The sequence below is a fragment of the Globicephala melas genome, chromosome 12, assembly GCF_963455315.2.
Source record: "Globicephala melas chromosome 12, mGloMel1.2, whole genome shotgun sequence".
NCBI classification, from domain to species: domain Eukaryota; kingdom Metazoa; phylum Chordata; class Mammalia; order Artiodactyla; family Delphinidae; genus Globicephala; species Globicephala melas.
This window is the reverse complement of record NC_083325.1, coordinates 72,053,119-72,078,148: the sequence shown is the minus strand read 5'-3', so window position 1 is coordinate 72,078,148 and position 25,030 is coordinate 72,053,119. Positions and strand designations below refer to the sequence as shown.

The 25,030-nt window shown below is 35.0% G+C and overlaps 1 protein-coding gene across 1 annotated transcript in view; it reads right to left on the bottom strand.

Moving 5' to 3' along the window:
* ATAD2B (ATPase family AAA domain containing 2B) overlaps positions 1-25,030 on the bottom strand; it is a 150,633-nt gene that overhangs the window by 23,604 nt on the left and 101,999 nt on the right. The window contains exons 20-22 of the mRNA XM_030858299.2: positions 21,860-21,995; positions 19,623-19,819; positions 15,941-16,100 (exon numbers count right to left, since the gene is read on the bottom strand). Coding sequence (XP_030714159.1) covers positions 15,941-16,100; positions 19,623-19,819; positions 21,860-21,995 — 493 coding nt within the window. The remainder of the gene's footprint in view (positions 1-15,940; positions 16,101-19,622; positions 19,820-21,859; positions 21,996-25,030) is intronic.

Below are 25,030 nucleotides of genomic sequence, written 5' to 3'. Positions count from 1 at the left end.
TACAGAAATAGAACAAAAAATCTTAAAATTTGTATGGAGACACAAAAGACCCCAAATAGCCAAAGCAGTCTTGAGGGAAAAAAAGAGAGCTGGAGGAATCAGACTCTCTGACTTCAGACTATACTACAAAGCTACAGTAATCAAGACAATACGGTACTGGCACAAAAACAGAAACAGAGATCATAGGAACAAGATGGAAAGCCCAGAGATAAACCCAGGCACCTATGGTCAACTAATCTATGACAAAGGAGGCAAGGATATAAAATAGAGAAAAGACAGTCTCTTCAATAAGTAGTGCTGGGAAAACTGGACAGCTACATGTAAAAGAATGAAATTAGAACACTCCCTAACATCATACACAAAAATAAACTCAAAATGGATTAGAGACCTAAATGTAAGACTGGACACTATAAAACTCTTAGAGGAAAACATAGGCAGAACACTCTTTAACATAAATCACAGCAAGATCTTTTTTGATCCACCTCCTAGAGTAATGGAAATAAAAACAAAAATAAACAAATGGGACCTAATGAAACTTCAAAGCTTTTGCACAGCAAAGGAAACCATAAACAAGACAAAAAGACAACCCTCAGAATGAGAGAAAATATTTGCAAATGAATCTCAATGGACAAAGGCTTAATCTCCAAAATATATAAACAGCTCATGCAGCTCAATATTAAGAAAACAAACAACCCAATCCAAAAATGGGCAGAATACCTTAATAGACATTTCTCCAAAGAAGACATACAGATGGCCAACAAGCACATGAAAAGCTGCTCAACATCACTAATTATTAGAGAAATGCAAATCAAAACTACAATGAGGTATCACCTCACACCAGTCAGAATGGGCATCATCAGAAAATCTACAAACAACAAATGCTGGAGAGGGTGTGGAGAAATGGGAACCCTCTTGCACTGCTGGTGGGAATGTAAATTGATACAGCCACTATGGAGAACAGTATGGAGGTTCCTTAAAAAACTAAAAAATAGAATTACCATATGATCCAGCAATCCCACTACTAGGCACACACCCAGAGAAAACCATAATTCAAAAAGACACATGCACCCCAATGTTCATTGCAGCACTATTTACAATACCCAGGTCATGGAAGCAACCTAAATGCCCACTGACAGACGAATGGATAAAGATGATGTGGTACATATATACAATGGAATATTACTCAGCCATAAAAAGGAACGAAATTGGGTCATTTGTTGAGACGTGGATGGATCTAGAAACTGTCATACAGAGTGAAGTAAGTCAGAAAGAGAAAAACAAATATCGTATATTAACGCATATATGTGGAACCTAGAAAAATGGTACAGATGAACCAGTCTGCAGGACAGAAACTGAGACACAGATGTAGAGAACAAACGTAGGGACACTAAGGGGTAAAGCAGCAGCGGGTGGGGGTGGTGGTGTGATTGGGAGATTGGGATTGACATGTATACACTGATGTATATTAAATTGATGACTAATAAGAACTTGCTGTATAAAAAAATAAAATATAATTTAAAAAAAAATCCAAGTGGAGATATGTAGGCAAATGAATATAGATCTCGACAATTTATGACCAAAAGCCACAATGTGTAATCTGTATTTATTATTTAAAATTTTGTACTTCCCTAAGCCTTAAAAGAAAGAAAAAAGATTATGGCATAAGAGACATATAATAAACTGCACATATTTAAAGTATATATTGTGATATGCTTTGACCTAAGTACAAATCCATAACATCATCATTATATCAAGATAATGAATATATCCACCATCACCAAAAGTCTCCTTGTGCCCCTCTGTCATCCTTCCTTTCACTCTTTACACAACCCCCCATTCCCAGGGAACCACAGCTCTGTTTACTGTTACCATAGATTACTTCATATTTTCTAGAATTATGTACATTATAATAGATATGAATTGCATATATATCTCTATATATTAATGCATATATAATTCTAACATATTTATAAATACATATATAAATGGGGTTATAAAGTATATATTCTTTTTTTGCCTGGCTTCTTTTACTTGTCATAATTATTTTGACATTAATACCTATTGTTTTATATAATACTGTATAGCAACTACACTTCAATTAAAAATTTTTTTTTTAAAAAAATAATAAAAATACCTATTGTATGATCAACACTCCATTCCTTTTTATTGCTGAGTAGTATTCCACTATTGGATATAATACAATTTATCCATTCACATGTTGATGGACATTAGGGATGGTTCTGGGTTTTGGCAATTATAAACAATGTTACATAAATATTCATGAACAAGTCTTTATATGGACATATGCTTTCATTTCCCTTGAGTTAATATTTAAGAGTGGAATGGCTAGCTCAACAATGGGTGTATGTATGTTTAACAATCTTAAAACTGCCAAGCTTTTTCAAAGTTGTACCATTTTATATTCCTATATTCCAGTTCCAAGTGTCAACACTTGGTATGATCAGTCTTTTTAATTTTAGACATTCTTATAGGTGTTTAGTGGTATCTCATTATGCTTTTGATTTGCATTTTGTTAAAGATTAATGAAGCTGAGTATACCTTCATGTTCTTATTTTCCCTTTGTACATCATCTTTGGTGAAGTGTCTTCAAATCTTATACCTATTATTTTAATTGGGTTTTCTTATTATTAAATTTTTAAATAAACTTATTTATTTATTTTTGGCTGCATTGGGTCTTCGTTGCTTCATGTCAGCTTTCTCTAGTTGCGGCAAGCGGGGGCTACTCTTCATTGCGATGTGCGGGCTTCGCATTGTGGTGGCTTCTCTCGTTGCAGAGCATGGGCTCTAGGCGTGCAGGCTTCAGTAGTTGTGGCATGCGGGCTCAGTAGTTGCGGCTCGCAGGCTCTGGAGTGCAGGCTCAGTAGTTGTGGTGCTTGGGCTTAGTTGCTCCACTGCATATGGGATGTTCCCAGACCAGGGCTCGAACCCATATACCCTGCATTGGCAGGCAGATTCTTAACCACTGTGCCACCAGGGAAGTCCCTTATTATTAAATTCTGAGAATTCTTTTAATAGTCTGGATACAAGATAGCTTTTATATTTAAGGTATATTATCCATTGAGATTCTTTATATAGATAAGAGGTCTTTTTTTGGCATACTTATATCCAATTGTTCTAGCACTGTTTGTTGAAAAGACTACTTTCTCCACTGTACTGACTTTGTACCTTTGTCAAAATGCCACTGACTCTGTATGTGTGGGTCCCTTTCAGGACTCCATATTATTCCATTGCTCTATTTGTCATTCTTTATGCCAATATTACACTGTCTAGATTACCCTAACTTTATGTCTTGAAATAAGGTGGTATTAAGTCCTCCAACTCTGTTTTTACTTTACAAAGCTGTTTTGACTATTTTAGATCCTTTCCATTTTCATATGAATTTTAGAATCACCTTGTCCATTTCTATAAAATGTCTTCTGGAATTCTGAATGAGGTGGTTCAATTTGAGAACTGACATCTTCACAATGTTGAGTCTCCCAATCCATGAACACAATATATCTCTCAGTCTATTTAGGTTCTCTTTAATTTTTCTCAGCAATGTTTTGTAGTTTTCAATGTATAGGTCTTGCCTATCTTTTGTCAGATTTATCAACATCTCATGCTTCTTCATGTTAATGAAAATAGTAATTTAAAATTTCAATTTGCTATTGTTTGGGGCTAGTATTGTATTTCCATAAATACAACTGAGTTTTGTATATTGATCTTGTATCCTGCAACCTCACTAAACACACTTGCTAGTTCTAACAGTGTCTTTGCAAATTCCATAGGATTTTCTATGTAGACATCATGTTCTTTACAGATGAAGATAGTTTTACTTCTTCATTCCCAAACTAGATGCCTCTTATTTCTTTTTCTTACCTTACTGCACTTGCTGGAACCTTCAGTATAATGTTGGGTAAAAGTGGTAAAAGTGGACATCTTTGCCACGTTCTTGACCTTAAGGGGAAGCATTTAGTCTTCTGTCATTAAGTATGATGTGAACTGTAGGCTTTTTGTAGATGTCCTTAATCAGACTGAGGATGGTCCTTTCTACTCCTCGTTTGCTTACACTTTGTACTCAGGAATACCTATTGGATTTGTCAAATACTTTTGTGCACTGACTGAGATAATCATTTCTTAGTCTGTTAATACAGTGACTTACATCGATTGGTTTTCAAATTTTAAACCTATCTTGCATTCCTTGCATATTCAAGCAGGAATAAACCCTACTTAATCACAAGGTATTATCTTTTTAACCTATTGGATATAACTTGCCAAAATTTTGTTTATGTTCATGAGGGATACGGGTCTATAGTTTATTTGGTCTTTTTTCTTTTTTCTCCTTGTAATATCTTTTTCAGAGTAATGCTAACTTTATAGACTAGGTTGGAAAGAATTCTCTCCACTTCAATTTTCTGGAAAAGTTTGTGTAGAACTGGTATTATTTTTTTCCCTAAATGTTCAGTAAAATTAACCAGTGAAGGCATCCAGGCCTGAAGTGTTCTTAATGGGAATGTTTTTAACTGTTAGTTCAATTTCTTTAATAGAAAAAGAATTACCTATTCACATTATACATTTCTTCTTTCATGAGCTTTTTTTTTTGTCTTTCAACAAATTTATCCAATTTACCGAAGTTGTCAAATGTATTGGCATAAAGCTGTTCATAATGTTCCCTTACTGTTCTCTTAATATATGTAGAATATGTAGTAATGTTACCTCCTTCATTCTTGTTAATGGTAATTTGTGACTTCTCATTATCCTGACCAGCTCCACTAGAGATTTATCAATTACCAATCTTCTAAAAGAACCAGCTTTGGGTTTCCTTGGTTTTCTCAATTTTTTTTCCTGTTTACTATTTTATTGATCTCCTCAGATCTTTATTATTTCCTTTCTTTTGCTTACTTTGGGTTTCATTTGCTCTGTTTCCTAGTTTCTCAAGTTGGGAGCTCAGGTCAGTGATTTGAGACTTTTCTTCTTTTCTAATTTAAGTATTTAGTGCTATAAATTTCCGCCTAAGTAATGCATTAGCTGCACCTTGTAAGTTTTTATATTTTCATTTTATCCACTTTAATAATTTTTAAACTTCTCTTCTGATTTCTTCCTTGATCCATGGAGTTATTTAGAAGCGTGGTATTTAGTTTCCAAATATCTTTTCCAAATAACCTTTTTTATTGATTTCTAATTTAATTCCACTGTGGTCAAAGAACATACTTTGTATGACTTGAATCCTTTTATATTTAATAAGACTCATTCCGTGGCCCAGAATATGTTCTATCTTGGTGAACATTCCAGTGCACCTGAAAATAATGTGTATATATGTTGCCACTGGGTAAAGTGTTCTATAAATATCACTTAGATAAAGTTGATGGATAGCGTTGTTCAAGTCTTCTATATCTTTACTGACTTTCCGTGTACTAGCCTTATCTAGTTTTAAGAGAGGGATATTGAAGTCTCCAAGAAATTACAAATTTCACTATTTTTCCTTGTAGTTCTATCAATTTTTGCTTCATGAATTTTAAAGCTCCGTTATCAGAAGCAATAAATATTTAGAATTATATGTGTACTTGATAACTATGAAATAATCTTCTTTAACCCAGGTATCTTTAGCCTGAAATCAACTTTGATATTTATATAATCACTCCAACTTGGTAGGATTATGGTATTTCATGCTTTTAATCTATTTGCAGCTTTATATTTAAAGTGGGTTTCTTGTAAAAAAAAAAAAAACTAATTCAAAAAGATATATGCACCCCAATGTTAATAGCAGCATTATTTACAATAGCCAAGATACAGAAGCAACATAAGTGTTCATCAACAGATGAATGGATAAGGAAGATTATATATATATACACATACATATATATACACACACATACGGAATATATATATATATATATATATATATATATATACACACACACACTACTCAGCCATTAAAAAGATGGAATTTTGCAATTTATGATATGGATATGGATAGACCTGTAGGATATTATGTTTAGTGAAATGAGTCAGAGAAAGACAAATACTGTATGTTATCAGTTATATGTCGAATCTAAAAAATAAAACAAACAAATGAATATAACAAACCAGAAACAGACTCACAGATATAGAGAACTAGTGGTTACCAGTGAAAAGAGGGAAGGGGGAGAGACAAGATAAGGGTAGGGGATTAAGAGGTACAAACTACTATGTATAAAATAAGTATGCTACAGGATATAATGTACAGCAAAGGGGATATAGCCAATATTTTATATAACTTTAAATGGAGTATAGTCTATAAGAATTTTGAATCATTACTTGTATAATACTATAAATCAGCTATGCTTCAATTTTTTAAAAAGTATATGGGAGGAAAATGAATGAATAAGTTATTTTTTTTAAATAACCTTAAACAAACAGGGAAGTCAGTTTCTTGTAAAGGAACCTCATTAGTGCAGTAGGTAGAGTGTCAGTCTCATCAAGTGGGCTTCCTGTAGGGAGGATATGGTTGGGTCTTACTTTTTTATCCAAAAGACACTCTCTGCCTTTATTTGTGATGTTCAAGCCAGGTATCAGCAAGTGTTTCTGTATAAGGCCAGAGAGTAAATATCTTAGGCTTCTCAAGCCATAAGGTCTCTGGCAAGTATTCAAAGCCGCCCCTGTAGCATAAAAGCAGCCCTAGACAACATGTAAACAAATGGGCATGCCTGTGTTCCAACTATAAAAACTTCATTTACAAAACCGGGCAGTCAGTTTGACTGTAGTTTGTTGATCCCTGGTTTAGGGGATCATTTGCTTTTAATATAATTTATGTGATTATTAATATGCTTGCTATTTACTTTCTACTTGTCCCACATGCTCTTTGTTTCCTTTTTCCTCTTTTCTTCTCACTTCTTTTGGATTGTGTACAGTTTTATGATTCAGTTTTTCTCCTTGTTGGTTTAGCACCTCTAACTATTTGCTACACTACTGCTAGCCCTATATAAACATCAAGGAATATTCCCTCTCTTTCTCTAGCCTCAGGTAGCTTCCTCACACATATGTGCTGATCAGTATTCAGCTAAAGACTGGAGGAGGCTCTTCTGCAGATCTCCAGAGTGCTCTCTCTGTGCAGCTTTCTCCTTCCTGGTACTCTGCCCTGAGAACTTGATCCACCTTGGCCTCTTACATTCCCAGCAATTCAGGGAGACTTCCAGGCTCTGCCTGGCTTCTTCTTTCCCGTACCACAGTCTGGAAGCTATCCAGGCAACTATAGTGCTCAACTTGTTAGTTTCCCATCCTTCACAGATCATTTCCATCGTTTCCTGATATCCAACGTCTTCAAAATTGTTTTTTCAAATATTCTGTTCAGTTTTTTTTCTCCATTGTTTCAGGCAGAAGAGGAAATTCAGTCCCTTTTACTCCATCTTGGCCAGAATCAGAAGTCTCCTGATATTTTAAAACATTCTTTGAAAACCAAATTTTAATGGTTATGTAACAATCCAAAGAAAGATGAACCTTAATTTTTCAAAATTATTGCTCTATTGTTGGAAGTTGAAAGTTCCTTCAAATTTTAACCACTACAAACAAAAAACTATAATGAACATCCTTAGAAGGAGCTATGCTTTCAAGCTGATATTTGTAGCCCAAGCAGCTTTCTGCCACTGGCTTTCCATTTCAGCTTGAAAAAAAGCTAAAAAAAGAGGTAAAATTAAATATAAAGGTCACGTATCCAGCACATTATACTCTAAAATAACTCAGTGATCTTTCTTTATGTTTTTTTTTAAACACATGCTTCCCACCCACATTCCATCCCCAATTAAAGGGGAGAGAAGAATGAATTAATTAATTAAGAAAAGAATTCCATAAAAATTTCCCACTGATCTGAAGGACAAGGAATTTATTCTAAAGAGCATCTGTGGGGACTTCCCTGGTGGCAAAGTGGTTAAGAATCCGCCTGCCAATGAGAAGCCCGTGCACCGCAACGAAGAGTAGCCCCCGCTCACCACAACTAGACAAAGTCCATGCTCAGCAACAAACACCCGATACAGCCAAAAAAAAAAAAAAAAATTAATACCAAGAAGTTTTTAAAAAAATAAATAAACAATAAAGAACATCTGTGGGAATTCCCTGGCGGTCCAGTGGTTAGGACTCCATGCTTTCACTGCTTAGGGCCCAGGTTCAACTCCTGGTCAGGGAAATAAGATCCCACAAGCCACACAAAGCAGCCTAAATAAATAAATAAATAGCATCTGCATCTGACAAGGTAATGCTTTTTAAATATGCCTATCATTACAATTCTTTTTAATCATTCTTAGCTTCGAACAGTGTCTAAGTTTATACATAGAATAGAACTATAAGCTCACAGATTAAAATTAAAAGATATGTCCATATCTTGGATCTTCATCTTTTTTGAGGGGTAGGGGAGTCATCCTGGATCTTATAAGCTTGTGATAAAGGTGGAAAAGTATACATACAATTTTGTATGTAGTTGTTCAGAGACCCTCTCATGGCCACCAGACTTTTAAATTCCTTGCTTTAAAATTATACATGAATAATAGCTACATATTTACCACCAGTTCTTTTATTTTGTCTCATACGTTAAAATCTTAAGATTCTCCAAATCCATGAAATTTAAAAGTAACATAAGCATAGCAGAAAAACCCCATACATAACTCGCTTTGAAGTTAAGACAGATCACTATCCATTCAGTTGTGCCATGTAATATTTGTGGGTTTGTACACAAATTACATAACCTCTCTGAGACCCAATCTCCTTATATCTATAAAATAAAGATATTACCACCTAGTTTTGCCTTCAATAAAAAGTAATGGCTATTAGAATAAATTGATAAGTATTAATAAAATTAATACAATCACTACTTTTATGAAGGTATTTCAATGTGTCTATGTTTCTTTTGTAGGTGAACAGAAGTATATTAGCTGGGTTTTTTTCAACAAAATTATTAAGAAAGATTAATAATATATATATATTTATTATTATTTTATTTATTTATTTATTTATTTTGCGGTACGCGGGCCTCTCACTGCTGTGGCCTCTCCTGTTGCGGAGCACAGGCTCCGGACGCGCAGGCTCAGCAGCCATGGCTCAGGGGCCCAGCCGCTCCGCGGCATGTGGGATCCTCCCGGACCAGGGCACGAACCCGTGTTCCCTGCATCGGCAGGCAGACTCTCAACCACTGCGCCACCAGGGAAGCCCAATAATATTTTTTTTAAAACTGATTTTTATGGGATGATTTTTCATCCTAAATCATTTCATAAATAAGAAATTTTACTGTATTTACTGGTTCATATCTGCATTATGTTATTATGCCTCCATTTTATAATTTCTATGTACTCTGAGACTCCTTCAGTTAGTATATAAGCAGAGGACATTCATAAAATTTACTCACTGGTCACATTTATTAAGAATATGCTCCATACAAGATGTCTATACAGATCCTGTTCTCAATCAGCTTAGAGTCTAAAATACAGGATAAGGATATGTAAATAAGTAATCACTCCAGGAAATAAAAGAAAGGAATAAGTGTCTCAGAAAAGTTGCATAGTGTTATGATTCCAAGACAAAGGGATTACTTGTAACTGGAAGGAAATCGGAAAAAACTTTCATGAGCATAGCATTTAATATTCCTTGAAGGATAAGTGGGATTTTAAAAGATAAGCATGGTTTTAAAAGTGATGCACTAGGTTTTCTTGTATATAACTTACTTCTCAACAAAACTGATTTAGAAAGAAAGAATGAAAAAAAGAAAAAAGAAAGAAAGAACGAATGTACACACTCTCAGCAGAGGCAACACATTTAACAAAGGTACTGGAAGTACCAACAGTAAGACTGAGACTTAAATTGAGAATTGGGACCCATATTCCCTTGAGGAGGGTTCCTTCTAGGCTCCCCTCTCTTTTCATTCTGTATACTGCCTATGTGATCTCATTCACCCCTATACACTTATGACTCCAACCAGGTCTCTTACTCAAACTTCTATCTCTGAACCCCCATATACAACTACTATACAATGTCTGCATTTTATCTGGGTGTACCAGAGGTAACTTACATTAACACATCCAAAATTAAACTTAGCATACTGCCCATAAACCTGTTCCTCCATTGGTTTACTTGTCAGATTCCTAACACCGAGACCACAAAAACTCAGATGTCATTCTAGATTTCTGTCGGTCATACATAATTGGTTGGTCACTAAGCCCCCTATGTTCAATCTATGCTGCCATATCAAGTGAATCTTTTTTTTTTTTTTGGCCACGCCACGCAGTTTGTGGGATCTTAGTGCCCTGACCAGGGACTGAACCTGGGCCCCAGCAGTGAACACGCTGAGTCCTAACCACTGGACTGCCAGGGAATTCCCCACAAGTGAAAATCTTAATTGGTCTTCCAACCTCCATCTCATCATTCCCTTGACCTTTGATACTGCCTATAATACTATACTCTTAAATGCAAATCAAATCAAATCACTTTCTGTCTCAAAACCAACCAGTGGCCCCTTATCATCTAGACAATTAACTCTGAAATCCTTACACAGGATCAAATGAAGATAGGGAACTTAGTATGACATTTATTTATCTGCAGGACTCCCCGCTAAGAAGCCTTTAGGCATCTCTCAGGCCAGAGCTGCATATCTCCAGCACTGAACACGATTTACACACAGAAAATATTTCATTAACGGATGCTCAGTAAACGGAGATTCAGTGAGTGGAGAAGTGAGTGAATTTCTCACTACTCCTCCACAGACACTCTACTTTCCAGCCATATTCTTTTTTTTTATACCTTTGTACACTACTTTTCTCAGCCTAAAATGAATGCCCTTTTTAATCTTGTTCATCTCCAGTGTCTTCACCTCTGTGCTCTGCTCACACTGTACATATATCTAATACACACCTTATGAAACTGCATTACAATCGTCTGCTGCTGCCTCAAGACAAAATTCAAAATCGCCACCTCTATGCTATCTCTACACCTTAATAATCTATTACAATTACCAATAGTTAGATATTTGTCATTCCTATAAAACAGTGAGTTTCTAGATAGGAAGGACTGTGGCTTATTTATTAACTGTTATGGGCTGAACTGTGTTCTTCCCCAAAATTCGTATGTTGAGACTATAACCCCTAATATCTCAGAATGTTACTGCATTTGGAGTAGACTTTAAAGAAGTAATCAAGGTAAAAGAAGGTCATAAGAGTAGGCCCTAATCTAATCTGACTTGTGTACTTATAAGGAGAGGAAATTTGGACACACACAAGAGACACCAGGGGTGCATGGACACAAAGAAAAGACCATGTGAGGACACAGCAAGAAGGCAGCCTCCGAAAACAAAGGAAAAAGGCTTCAGAAGAAACCAAATCTGCCGACACCTTGATTTTGGACTTTTAGCCTCCAGAACTATGGGTAAATCAATTTCTGTTGTTTAAGCCACGCAGTCTGTGGTATTTTGTTAAGGAAGTCCTAGCAAATTAATACTATAACATATAGCATAAGGTCTGTCACATAGTAATTATTCAATATGTATTACTGATTTGAATATCTCCATCTCAAGAGGCAAGGACTGTCACAGTACTCTAAGCACTCAGCTCAGTGACAGCACATGATACTTACAAATACTAATAGAAAATATGAATGAGTTTGACTGAAGCATAGCCCATAGAGGGCTCCAAAAGCTGAATCTGTGAGCTTTATTCCTAAACAACTGGTGCAAAACAGAAGATTTTGAGAATACTACAAGACTAGGGCTGAAATTTCATCAAAATTAGCTAAATGAGGGTATGTATGCGAATGCACTTGAGGGCTAGGGGGGGCATGTGGTACAAGACAAAGAATGGGGAACAGTTAAACATAAAATATATCACATATTTATAAGATAGTAATTAGATCAAATATCTGATACTAGCCACATTTAGAACCTACAAACTAAAATTCTTCTGGCTAACATATTTAATTTTTGTCCACTTTATCCTCAAGGGAGAATCTGGGTAAACACTTAGGCAACACGTACAGCTTCCAAAATGTTGGCTTTTGTCTTCTATGTACATGCTAGTCTTTTTCCCCAAATGGCCAAGTGTTCTGCAAAACAGAACACTGTAAGCTTTCAAATACTCAGGGGAGCTTATAAAAGTAATACAACATTCATGTAATTTCCACTTGCTACACAACAGACCCTGAGGTTATTTTCCTAATACATAACAAGTTGTTCTGTTGCTAAGAAGAAAAAAAGGGCTCTTGACTGAAGATATGAAAAAATCTGAACAGAGCCGAAATCATGCTTTTGAATTATATGACACTTTTTGCATGTAAAACAGTGAAGAAATGAAGTTACAAGTGTATCATGTCAACTCTAACTGTGAGATAGAGCCATATTCTTTGATTATACAACTGCATTCTGTAGTAAAAGGTTATTATGCACCAGAAATCATTGCTTCTTTCATAAAAGCAATATTATTTCAATGTGGTTATAATTAAGTTACATGGGGCGGGGTGGGGGGAGAATCTGGATTGATCCTTTCTACTGGCTTTTTCTAACCGCTCAAATTCATTTTTCACTATCAGTCCCTAGATTTGTTCCAAAATAGGATTAAATTTTAAATGTGGTCCAGGGAATATACTAATAAGTACAAAGGGTCATTCTAAAGCAAATATGTAGGTACCCACTAAGGAAACAATTTATAAAAAATTAAAGCATAATTTAAATAATAATGATAACAAGAATAAATATATGAATGACTAATCTTTACAGAATACTTCTCACATCTCAGGCACTATGCTAAGGGCCTAACATATTCAAGTTGAACCACATGAAAATGGCAATTTCATAAGGTTTAACCTAATACATTTTCTCATCTAATCCTTACAACTACCCAGTGACAAGAGTTACTATAATTATCCCCATTTGCAGATAAGGGAAGTAAAATTTAGAGGACTTAACTTGATCAAGTTAAAGAACTAGGAAATAAAACTGGGACTGAAGCCCAGGTGTACATCCAAAGCCCAGGCTCTCCTTACCTACTGCACAGTTTCAGTAACCTCTATGTCTTGAAAAACTAACAGGATGAGAGTGTAGGCACTCAAGTACTCTCACACACTGCTCAAGGCCACTATATAGACACTTGTGCAACTGTACCTTCACCAAGAACGCAGCAAGGGAATCAAAGGAGACTGACATCCAGCCCATTCTTTACTAGCCAAACTGTGGCCCTGTTGCTGATGCCATCTACACTGAAAAGGACATTCTCTCAGTCCCACAAAACTGCTATATTGGTTAACAAGTGACCCTGATGCTGCTAGAAGATTTTTTAAATTGTGAGAAAATTTTAACAACACAGTTTAAAAGCCTTAAAAGAGATTATTATACAATCTTTGATCCAGAAATTTCACTTTAAGGAATTTATCTTCAGGAAATAATTAAGGATATACATAAAATTTATGCCATATTCATCAGTGTTATAATAGAGAAAAAAGCTAAAAAATCTAATATGTCCAACAACAGGGTAGTAGCTACTATAATACATCCATATGATAAAAATTATGTGGTAAAAATACATTAACTCATAACCTTTTCACAAAATATTACATGAATGAAAATGTTTACAAGAGTTATATTTTCATTTTAGTAAAAATATTATTCATACATGTATTTCATATATAATATCTGTGCATGTGTGTGTGGCAGAGAGAGAGGGAGGGAGGGAGAGAGGGAAAGAAAAAGAGAGAAAACACTAGGTAACAGGATTATAGGTTGCTTTAATTTTCTTTGTTTTTATCCTCATAAATTTTTCTATGATATACAGTGAAAAGTAAAAAAAAAAAAAAAAACACTAAACAACAACAACAAGATATAAATGTCCTGATACAAAGCTTAAAAACTGTTAGATACCAAGAGTAGCTATATAAAAGTTCATTCTGCCTCTTAACTTGGAATTAAAGTATGCAATTTACTGTGGTCTAAACTAAGACAAGAAATACTTAACTTCATGTAGAAATGAGAAATCCAAGTCATTCTAACAGGTGGCCTGAGTTAAGAACCACTGCCCATAAATACAGACATAAAGCAGAAACTGAATTCTGAATATCTTTAGATAACTGAAAGTCTGCATTAATTTTTTAAAAATAAAAAGCATCTTGGGCTTCCCTGGTGGCGCAGTGGTTGAGAGTCTGCCTGCCGATGCAGAGGACGTGGTTCGTGCCCCGGTCCGGGAAGATCTCACCTGTCGCGGAGCGGCTAGGCCCGTGAGCCACTGCCACTGAGTCTGCGTGTCCGGAGCCTGTGCTCCGCAACGGGAGAGGCCGCAACAGTGAGAGGCCCACGTACCGAAGAAAAAAAAAGCATCTTACTTGTATATCATCTGTTGAAGAAACAGAATTCTCAACAGAGTGAGAAATAGAGTAATGACCCCTGCCAGCTGGGAAAGGGCCTGGCACTATCAGCCAGGCCTTGGTGTATTCATATGAAACATAAAAACAATTTTAGGGACTTCCCTGGTGGTCCAGGAGTTAAGAATCTGCCTTCCAATGCAGGGGATGCAGGTTCCATCCCTGGTCGGGGTACTGAGATTCCACATGCCTTAGGGCAACTAATCCCACGTGCCGCAACTACTGAGCCCGCATGCTCTGAAGCCCATGTGCCACAACTAGAGAGAAGCCCGCACAACGCAACGAAGATCCTGTGTGCTGCAATTAAGACGCGACACAGCAAAATAAATAAAATAATTTTAAAAAATGAAAAGAAAAAAAAACATAAACAATTTTACAGAACACCACTCTGTGACCATGATGGATCAAAATAAAAACAAGACCACTCCATAATCATGTCTGAACACAGACATAAGTATGAACACTGTCCTAACCACAAAAATAACCAAATATAATCCTATCCTGGGTAAGATGAATGACTGCCGCTTCTTTACCAATCACAACTTTAGCCTTGCTCCATTCTTCTTGCCTTCCAGGTTCTTAAAATACCTAGTGCCCCAATTATTCCCACTTCCTAAGAGCATCTAATCCACTGCAAAGCCCTACTTCCTTAAACCCTCCCCAAAATCACTTAACGCTAGCTCAAATCCTATATGGCTCCCCATGATATACATTCTCCTTTATTACAATGTATCAATAAATCCATCTTGTTTAACTACAGATTATTCCTGGAGGTCTCCCCTGGAGGGCATTAACAGAGTTGGGACTACAGATTTGAGTACAGGGTGGGATTAAGAGTAAAATAATAAAATTATATAAAAATACATGCAGTCTATAGAACAGATAACGTCTGTCTACCTAAAGGGGGTCTTTTGATAAGTAAACTTATCCACAATAAGTTTCCACAAATTCGAAATTACCAGTGTTTATCAGCACTGGTGATGTTGACTAAATAAATAAATCTTAAATTCTCAACTATTCAGTTTTCCATTTTACCTGAAAAAAATAAGAATCTAAGTATAAAAAGTGAAAGGTAAATCAAGAAACTAAACCCGGAACACAACACTTAGAATAATAAAATCCTCTAATCTAAATATATTATCTAATAATAAATGAATTAGCAAATATTATATAAAGGATGGATAAACGACAAGATCCTACTGTATAGCACAGGGAACTACACTCAACATCTTGTGATAAACCATAATGGAAAAGAATATGAAAAAGAATATATATATATGTATAACTGAGTCATTTTGCCGTACAGCAGAAATTAAACACAACATTGTAAATCAACTATACATCAATAAAATCTTTTAAAAAAGAATAAAATCCTCTAATTTAAATATATTATTTAGTAATTTAACAAATGAATTTAATAATTAAATATTTAAGTATATTATTAGTTCCTCATCAAGAAGTTTCTAAATACAGTAATATGTCATTAAGATTAATTTATTTATCTGAAATATAGGCAAGCTTTATTTAAATTTTAAACTATCTTCTCATTGATCACCAAAGTCAACCTTGCCCAGTGCATCCTTACCTCCTGGGTCCTTATCTGGATTGTACTCTAAAGCATTGCTACAGATGAGGTCAATATCTTTCAGGAAATCCTTAGCAGTCAGGTAATTATGCTTATCAATTTTAGTGATTACTGTTGATAAATCCATTGGTTCCTTGATTACTTCAAGATAATCTGAAACCTAAAACAGGATATTTTAATGAAAATTACTTCTGATATTTCATATAATCTACTCATAAAAACATAAAACAAAACCATACAGTTATTTTAAAATTAAATCTAGATATCTAGGAAATCATTATAGATAAGGATAAAATTATAGAGCAATTTATGCCACTAAAGATACTATGTCATACTTTCCATGAAAAGCTTCAGTTTCAAGTCACATCTAAACCAACTCTGAAAAGTTTCTCATCTTGAAATATGAAACAAACTGTGTCAGCTTTTTTTTTTTTTAAATCCTTTGGATACACCTGAGAAGAAAATGTATTGGTAAAAATACCCAATAAGCATCAATAAATGTTACCTCAAGAAAAGAATTTTTTAAGGAAAATAAAAAGAAACAGATTTTTTTTTCTTATTATTAGAGATGTTCTCGGGTAAATCTCTTTAAAATCTCTAAACAAAAAAATTATCTGTCTTTTTCAGTTTTCCAGGATGAATCGTTTCATGGAAAGAGTTTTCTGCTCCTTTGGATTCATTACAAACATTCTGAGTCAACTGTATAACAAAAGTAAGTATTGCTTTCATGACTAGAAAAAATTTACTGGCTTTGTCCCTAAATATAAACAAATCTACAAGCAAAAAATACATTTTGCTCAGTGTGATTTTCTGGGAGATAACCCAAAATAGAGATATTGGTCATGACTGCCCAATAAATTGTATGTTTTGTATCATTTGACCAATAAGAAAGCTCTTCCAACCTATATATCCACAGGTATACCTTGTTTTATTTGCACTTGCCTTTACTGCGCTTTGCAGATATTGCACTTTTTTAGAAATTGAAGGTTTGTGGCAACCCTGTGTTGTCAGATCATGGTTAGCATTTTTTAGCAATAAAGTATGTTTAAATTAAGGTATGCACATTTTTTGTAGACGTAATACCATTGCATACTTAAAGAACACTACAATATAGTGTACACATAACTTTTATATACACTGGGAAACCAAAGAATTCGTGTGACTCACTTTATTGCAATATTCACTTTACTGCAGTTGTCTAGAACTGAACCCACAATATCTCCAAGGTGTGTATGACTGTATTGTCTTCCTTAATGCAAATCTCAAATCAAGTAATTAGGTCTGACATAAACACAGTCTTAGAAATGTCTAATTAGTCCGGGACCAAATTCTGGGAATAGGGTAATTTCTGTTCTATGAAGCTAAAGGCTAGTTTTCTCCATTGCAGATGGCACTGATGCTTTTTGGGGATTTTTTTGTTTTTTTCTGGCCTCGGCATGTGGGATCTTGCCCAGCCAGGGATCAAACTCATGCCCCCTGCATTGGGAGCATGGAGCCTTAACCACCAGTGCAGTCCACTGATGCCTTTTTAAAAATTTACATACTGAATATATATTCATATGAATAAATACACATATATGCATATACAAAAACATATGCATATATATATACATACATATTATTTATATGTTTTTAAATTTTTAGATAGATGTGTGTGCATGTTTTGATTTATTTTTCATTCTCTAGGAGCTAAAAAGCCAGCCAATCTCCTTATAGGGAGACAGTGGAGCTACACTCAACAAGGAACAGTTCAGAAGGTATTAGTTGGATCCTTGGCTCTGACAATTGACATGTATTGTGTACACGTGGAAAACATTTTATAAACTTTTGCACTATAAAAATTTATATTACTAAAGACCATAAAATTTTAGCACCTATGCTTATTTAAATACAACACTTATTTTCTAAACTTTTGTTTCCTCTGCAATTTGCTTTGGAATTTGATAAAGTTTTTAGACATTTCAAATTCATTATTTTAATAAAAGTTTTTGTGTTTTAGGTTATCAAAATGCTATCTTAGTTTCCTCTCTCTATCTGTCCCAGAGACCCCTAAGTTTTCAGCCTTAAAAGTAAACAAAGAAGCAGTAGCAAAATGAACCTGAAAAAGAAAAGAAAAAAAGGAAAAAGAGAAAACATCACCCTAAAATTAAAGTTTTAACTGACCAACATCTTCTATCCCCTCCCACTGCCTTACCATCATTTATAAAACTTTCAGTCTATCACAGATGGCATTTGAAATCTGACAATCTCTTCTGGTTAGACAGAAAAAGTTTTCCTGGACAAAGGCAAAACTGGTTCACTCCCAGCATAGGAGGCTGACTTGGGGGCAAGTCCTTATCAATTAAGTGTCAGAGTTCCCATACCCAATTTGAAATAAAAATAAACATTTATAACAATCTTTAAAGTGGGCTGATAGTTTTAAGACTTTCTGAAAATACCACGAGGGAAAATATATGCTTCACGAATATAAAATATGTATTAATTGCAAGAGCAAATAGGCAAGTCCTGTCATTCCAGTAGAAAAAGATTGACAGCTGTGATATAAAGAATGTGGACTTCGAATTTTAAGAAACATTGAGTGCTGGCTGCGTCACTTGCCAATAAGCCTCAGTTTCTTCAACTGCAACATAATAATGACCTTGTGGGGCTGCTGAAAGGATCAAATGGCTAAAACTGTGTATTGTGGATAAACATACAAATAAAATTAAACACAGTCCCTTTATTCCCAAAAAGGGGAGGTGGGGGGAATAGATATTTTCAGGTTTTCCAAGGGGAAAAAACATAATGCTAGCTCACAGGCATAGATGAGGTAATGATTCCAAAGGAATCTGCTCTGATCCAAGAGTACAGATTTCACAATGAGGACACAACATTAAACTCTGCATCACTTCATAATTCAAATGTAAAAAAAGATGAAGAAAAAATTAAAACTAAAAACACCAAAGCTGTTCAAACATGGAGTCTGAACTATAAGAAGAATGCCAGTAAAGACTGCATTATGTGCATCCACACACTATATTATCCCAGGATAAAACAAAACAAAATAAAATTTATTCTACAGTATTATAGTAGATTCCAAATGGAAAATTTCTTTTCTCATCATCACAAACCATGCTCCCACAAGGACACAAAACAATACACATAGAAAGTGAGAAATTTTCCACTCAGAGCAGAGAAAATTCTTGGAGAGAAAAATAACAGGCTGTGCCTATAACCTCATACAGCATCTTAGTCACAGACATTTCCAAAATATGAAAGACAAATTTCAGGTTTCTTAGCTACCTCCTTCAGTAAGGTATACACAATTTGGGAAATGCCAATTTTAATTGGTATTGATTGGTTAATACCAATATTCTTTTGGAGAGCAGGATTTATCCTGGAATAAAAATAGTCTAGTATGGACATTTCACTAAAGTAACTTTTAATCCTCTTCTTAAATGAAGAGTAGGAGATCACAAAGATCAATACTAATCAAGAGGACATATACAAATTGTCATTAACTTCATCCAAAAGTCACCAGATGTTTGCTGATGACATTGGTAGTTATCACATGGATTAAAATTTTACAGGCTAGGGGTAATATTCATCCATGCCTTTGCTTTTTTCCTTCCAAAAAAAGATGTCAACATTTTTTTCTTTTAGCCAGTTCAACTTCACTGTTTGCACACTACTGAAACAAGACCTCTTCAATATCCACCGGTTTGCTGAAGATGTTAAAGCGTTTATCTGTGGCCAGCCTCTTGGTTACATCCCTGAGAAACAACCGCAACTCTCTTAAAGTATTTTCCTCCTGGTCCTCCATCCGAATTTTTTCTGATTCTGATAATTGACGAGGTGGAGAAGGTAGTGCAAGTGGAAGAACTTCCATAGCACAAAGACCTAAAGAAAGTAGAAGAAAATGTTAAGATTCCAACATGGCAGGGTCAGGACCTCAATTACTTTTCTGACACTCTCTCAAAATGTTTTTTTAAGAAAAGGAGAATTCCAAATACATGTGAACCATGTGAATTCAGCAGGTAAAAATTTGAATGGAAACCAGAAGTACATTAGGGAATAGCTTTACTTTTATAAAATAACTTACAACAGGACGTCTTTAAAGCACAAATGATATGATTTTAAATAATTTGATTCTGAGATATTATTTACGTACAACTTTAAGAAAAAGATTTCAAATCAACATAAATATCTTCAGGTGAAGTACTTGTATACTGATTTGCTGAAGTCAACCTTGTTTAAAGACTGTTTCTCAAAATGAGGTTGCCTTATATGCATGAAATTTAAATGGGCAAAGAATAATTCTTTGATCCTTCCCATTCTCAAAGACTTCTAATTTTAGACAAGTCTCCTACCCTCATATTCTTACTACAACACAGTTGGGATAGTAAATGGCACCTGCAGGGAGTGAAAAAAAAAAAGTAGTAACTAAAAAAAAGAATCCCAAAGACATGAAGAAGATGGAAAACCCAGGCTTAAGTGTGATATATGAAATCTATGGTATTCACTATCTACTGTAAAACAAACAAAACATCTTCTTAGAAGGTGAAGTATTAACTTGCCTAACCATAATGCTCTCTAATTCCTTAAAAGATTTTCCTGGTATCACACTGAAGCTCAGGATTAAAATCCTAAGTATTCTCGCCAATTTCTAAATAGCCCCTAAGATGAAAAATGAAAGTCAACAGGAGCAACTCAAAAAGAAAAAGAATTATGTTCAGCCTTAACATAGAAAATTCAGATCTACGGGACTAAAATATGACTAGGAACATGCAAGATACTTTATTAAAATGAATCATTTTAATAATGAAATATTTTAAACGCTGTTATTTAGATTAGCAGAAGGCAACAACCAATAATCAGAAGGTATAACTTCCATGTTGAATATTCCAAAGTTTCTGTGGGGAAAATCCCACAGCTATAGTCATTTGATAGATGTTCATCTTAAAAGCACTGAGAAAATGTGAAAAGGAGCCACTAAAGGACAATAAAATTATTAAAGTATTGGATAATATAGCCACTGAAAAACAAAGTATTGGATAATATAACCACTGGAAAACAAAGTATGAAAAAGCAAGGAGTTGGCAGGGATGGGAAATGTATTTAATATCCTATAAGAACAGCTACGAGAAACATAAAAAGCAGAACAAAAAGAAAGAGGCTTAAATTTTTTTTTAACAAACAGGATTGCTATTTTCTAGAAGAGGATGAAAGATTAAGCAAGGGGATCTTATCTTTTTGCACCTTTAGTATTAGGAAAAGAAACTCTCTTTTGAATGACTTAGCATGCAGTCCTTACTTAAGTCAGGGGACTGAAAATCTAATTTTGAGGCCCCTCTTAATGCTATTAGGCCCAAATCCAAGAAAACTCTAATGCTTAAAGAAAGCCATGATAGATTTCCATGTGCCTAGCATAATATATCTAAATAATAGGTGCTCAATAAATATTTGAAAAATCAATCAATAAATAAGACAAACCAGAAAAGGCAAATGTTCCCACCAGTTCTTGGCCCAACAAAACTACCCTGGCCCAGAAAGCAATAAGCACAACACCTGTTGTTCACAACCTGATAGTTCCAGTCCTTAGTACTTAAAGTGACTAAAACACAGCAGAACCAAAGACTTTCTATGACTTTTTGAGCCTCAGAATGTGAAATCTACCAGAGCATCTGGACTGAAGTGATAAGGAGACTACATAAACAGTCACTCATTAGTAAAGCTTTAACAATGAGGCTGTACTTCCCAATCTCCTCAAGTCAGGTAAACACAATGGCCACTTCCACACGTGTTCATCTAAAGTTAAACAAAACCTGAAAAACTGTCTTCATTTCCACAAAGAAATGGGTTTTTTAAAAAGATGACTCCAAGATAGGATATCTCTTAACTCCAACCCACCCATTTTCCTAAAGGCTTTAGGAACTTTACCAGTGTGTTTCCTTCGTGGTGGAGCCATTGAGGCCTGATTGAGAATCAGTTCTTGGAAAAACTTTCTTCTGTCCTCTTCAATAGGCCTTTGAATATACAAGACCTCTTCGTACTGTATTCTAAAGATACATTTAACCTACACACATACACACACACACAAAGACATTAAATATTTAGAGAATTAAAAGCTTACATATTATACCAAATTATAATTTCTTCAACTTCGGTACCATTGTAAATGTCCATTGAACATCCATGCGCGGTTAAGGTTAACCTAGTCTTAGCCTATGCTGTTGAGAGGTTCAACCTCATGGAATAAACAAGAATGAAAGAATGATCCAGTTGCTCAAGTCATTAATAAATTATACTATAATATAAAAAAGGATAGTTGATTGTAATAGTCAGATGGCAACAATCTCAAAGAGCTGTTGCATAAGAGCTGAAAAGTAATTATCTACAACCTATTTACAATAGAGAGCTGGGAGGATGCTAACAACATTGCCTTATTTTAAGCGGTTTCTGTGTGCTTCTTATCCACTAACTTCCCTTCCTGGGCTCTTTCCCTACTAAGTCTACTCCACTGTATCCTCTGGAATCTTGATTTCATTGCATAAAACTATACCTTCGATCTCACCAAAGAATGCTCCACAATGACACCACCTTCCATGCAAAACTCCCAAGCAAAATTAAGCCAGTCATGCTCATATCCCTCAACTCCTTCCAGTTAGTGATTGCCACCTCTCCTTTGTTCACCTGCTCTATAAAGACTTTGACCTCAGATGTCCCCCTTGCTGTTTAAATCCTCTTTACATCATCCACATTTGTCGATACACTTTATTTAATTCATATGTTTTCCTAGAAGGTCTGTTTCCTACTTCAAGATACTGAACTCCCTGAGAACAGAACTCATCTGTTTTCCTATACCTACCACCATGCCTGGTACCTAGCAATGCTTAATAAGCATATACTGAATGAATAAAGCTTGTCATTTTGTTACCCAGCCCACATCAAATTGGAAACTGCAAATAAAAAAAGGGTAAAGGTCACTAATATGGAAATAAGTACCAACCATGACAGTGTGGAAATACTGGATTAAAATTTAAAACATCAGATTCTAGCCCAAATATAGGTACATATTTCTGGTAAACTTTGGACAGTCCATTCAATTTGTTATGTCTAGCCACTTACTGAATTGCAGACTGTGAAATGAAGAATTACTTAAATATTATTTTAATCTTTGTAACAATGAGGTAGGTACGTAGGGAGTCCCTCATTTTACAGATGAAAAAACCTAGGCTTGGAAAGGTTTAAGTAACTGGCTTGAGGTCACAAAGTGAATAAATAGAGAAGACTAGATTATATAAGCTCTAAAGGTCTTTTCTAACTCTAAAATCCTAAGACAGAGAAGAGACAATGAAAAGTAGCCATCAGAATTCAATATTTAGATGAGAAATTATTTACGTCAACCCAAAGCCAAATCCTTAAAGAGTTTACATAAAATTTCACCTTGTGACCTTCCGATATTTTCTTTGAAGACTACCTTTATGTAAAAACCCCTCCAATTCTTCGATCTATACTTTGCTGGCCTTCCCTTGAAAGTTCTGGCAAGCAAATTTACCACTGAGCATGTGTCAAATATCACGTGTCAAATATCATGCCAAACACTGCAGTTAAAAACTTGAAGAAAACAGGCTTACTTCCTGCTGTCAAGTCTCTTCAGTCTCATAAGAAAGCATTATGATACCATGTCAGAAGTGTTATAACAGAGGTAGTGAAACAGAGGAGACCCTGCAAGGGGCATGGGTGAAGAGGCATTAGATAAGATATAGCAGAAAATGCTAACATTAACTGGGTCTTGAAAAATAAACAGAACACAATACCCTAGAAGTACCAGGATTTTGTTTAAGGGTAGTAAAACATTTAATTTCAGTTTTAAATATTCCTCCTTCTGATCATTTTTCAACATTGTGTTGAACCTGGTAAATGTAAAAGCATACCAAGAGCAAGTCTACAATAATCCCCCTGATATCAGCCTTCCTGATTATTACCAACAGCTTGTTTTTCTTTAAATTCACTCCTATCTTCTGACATTCCCAGCCTCAAACTTCATACTGCAACAAGACAAACCTCATATAATTCCCTGAACGAATCATGTTCTCTTTCACACTGGTTCACAACAGTCTTTACAGATGCTATTCACTCTTTCCTAAACTGTTTTTTTTTTAAACTCTCCACTCAAGCCAGTGCTTTCTGGGTGATGCTTTCTCTGACTTTCCCAGATAAACTTAGACATACCTTCCACTATCTCTCATTAAACTTTTTTTAAGTTCAATAATTTTTAGTGAGTTAATTCAGCTGTGCAACCATCGCAGGTCAGTTTTAGAATATTTCCATTACCTCCAAAAAGTTCCTTGTGCCCATCTGCAGTCCATCCACACTTACACTCCCAGCTGACAACCAATGATTTGGTTTCTGTGTCCAGAAATTTGTCTCTTCTAGAAATTGCGTATCATAGACTTGGTAGTCTTTTGTGTCTAGTTTCTCTCAATTTTAGCATAATATATTGAGGCTCACCCACACTGGAGAATGTATCAGTGGTTCACTCCACTTATTCCTGAATAACATTTCACTCTATGTATATACACGACATTTTGTTTTGCCAATCACCAATTAATAAATACTTGGGTTATTTCCACCATGATTAACAATACTAGAAGGAACACTGGCGTACAAGTTTTTGTGGGAACATATGTTTATATTTCTCTGGAGTAGTTACCTAGGAGTGGAAATGCTGAGTCCTATCATAAGTTTATGTCTAACAGCTTAAGAACTGCCAACTTTTCCAAAGTGGCTATACCATTTTACAATTCCACCAGCAATACACAAGGATTCAAGTTTCCTACATTCTTGTCAACACTTGGTGTTGTCTGTCTTTGTGATTATAGCTATCCTAGTTGGGTGTGCAGTGGTATCTCATTCCTGAATGACTAATGATATTGAGAATCTTTTCTCATTCTTATTACCTTAAGAATATATATACTCTTTGGTAAAATGCCTATTCAACTCTTTAGCCCATTTTTAAATTGTAGTTTTCTTTTGAAATTTGTGGTAAAACGGTCATAAAAAAATTTGCCATTTTAATATTTTTAAATTGTACAGCCTGTTGCATTA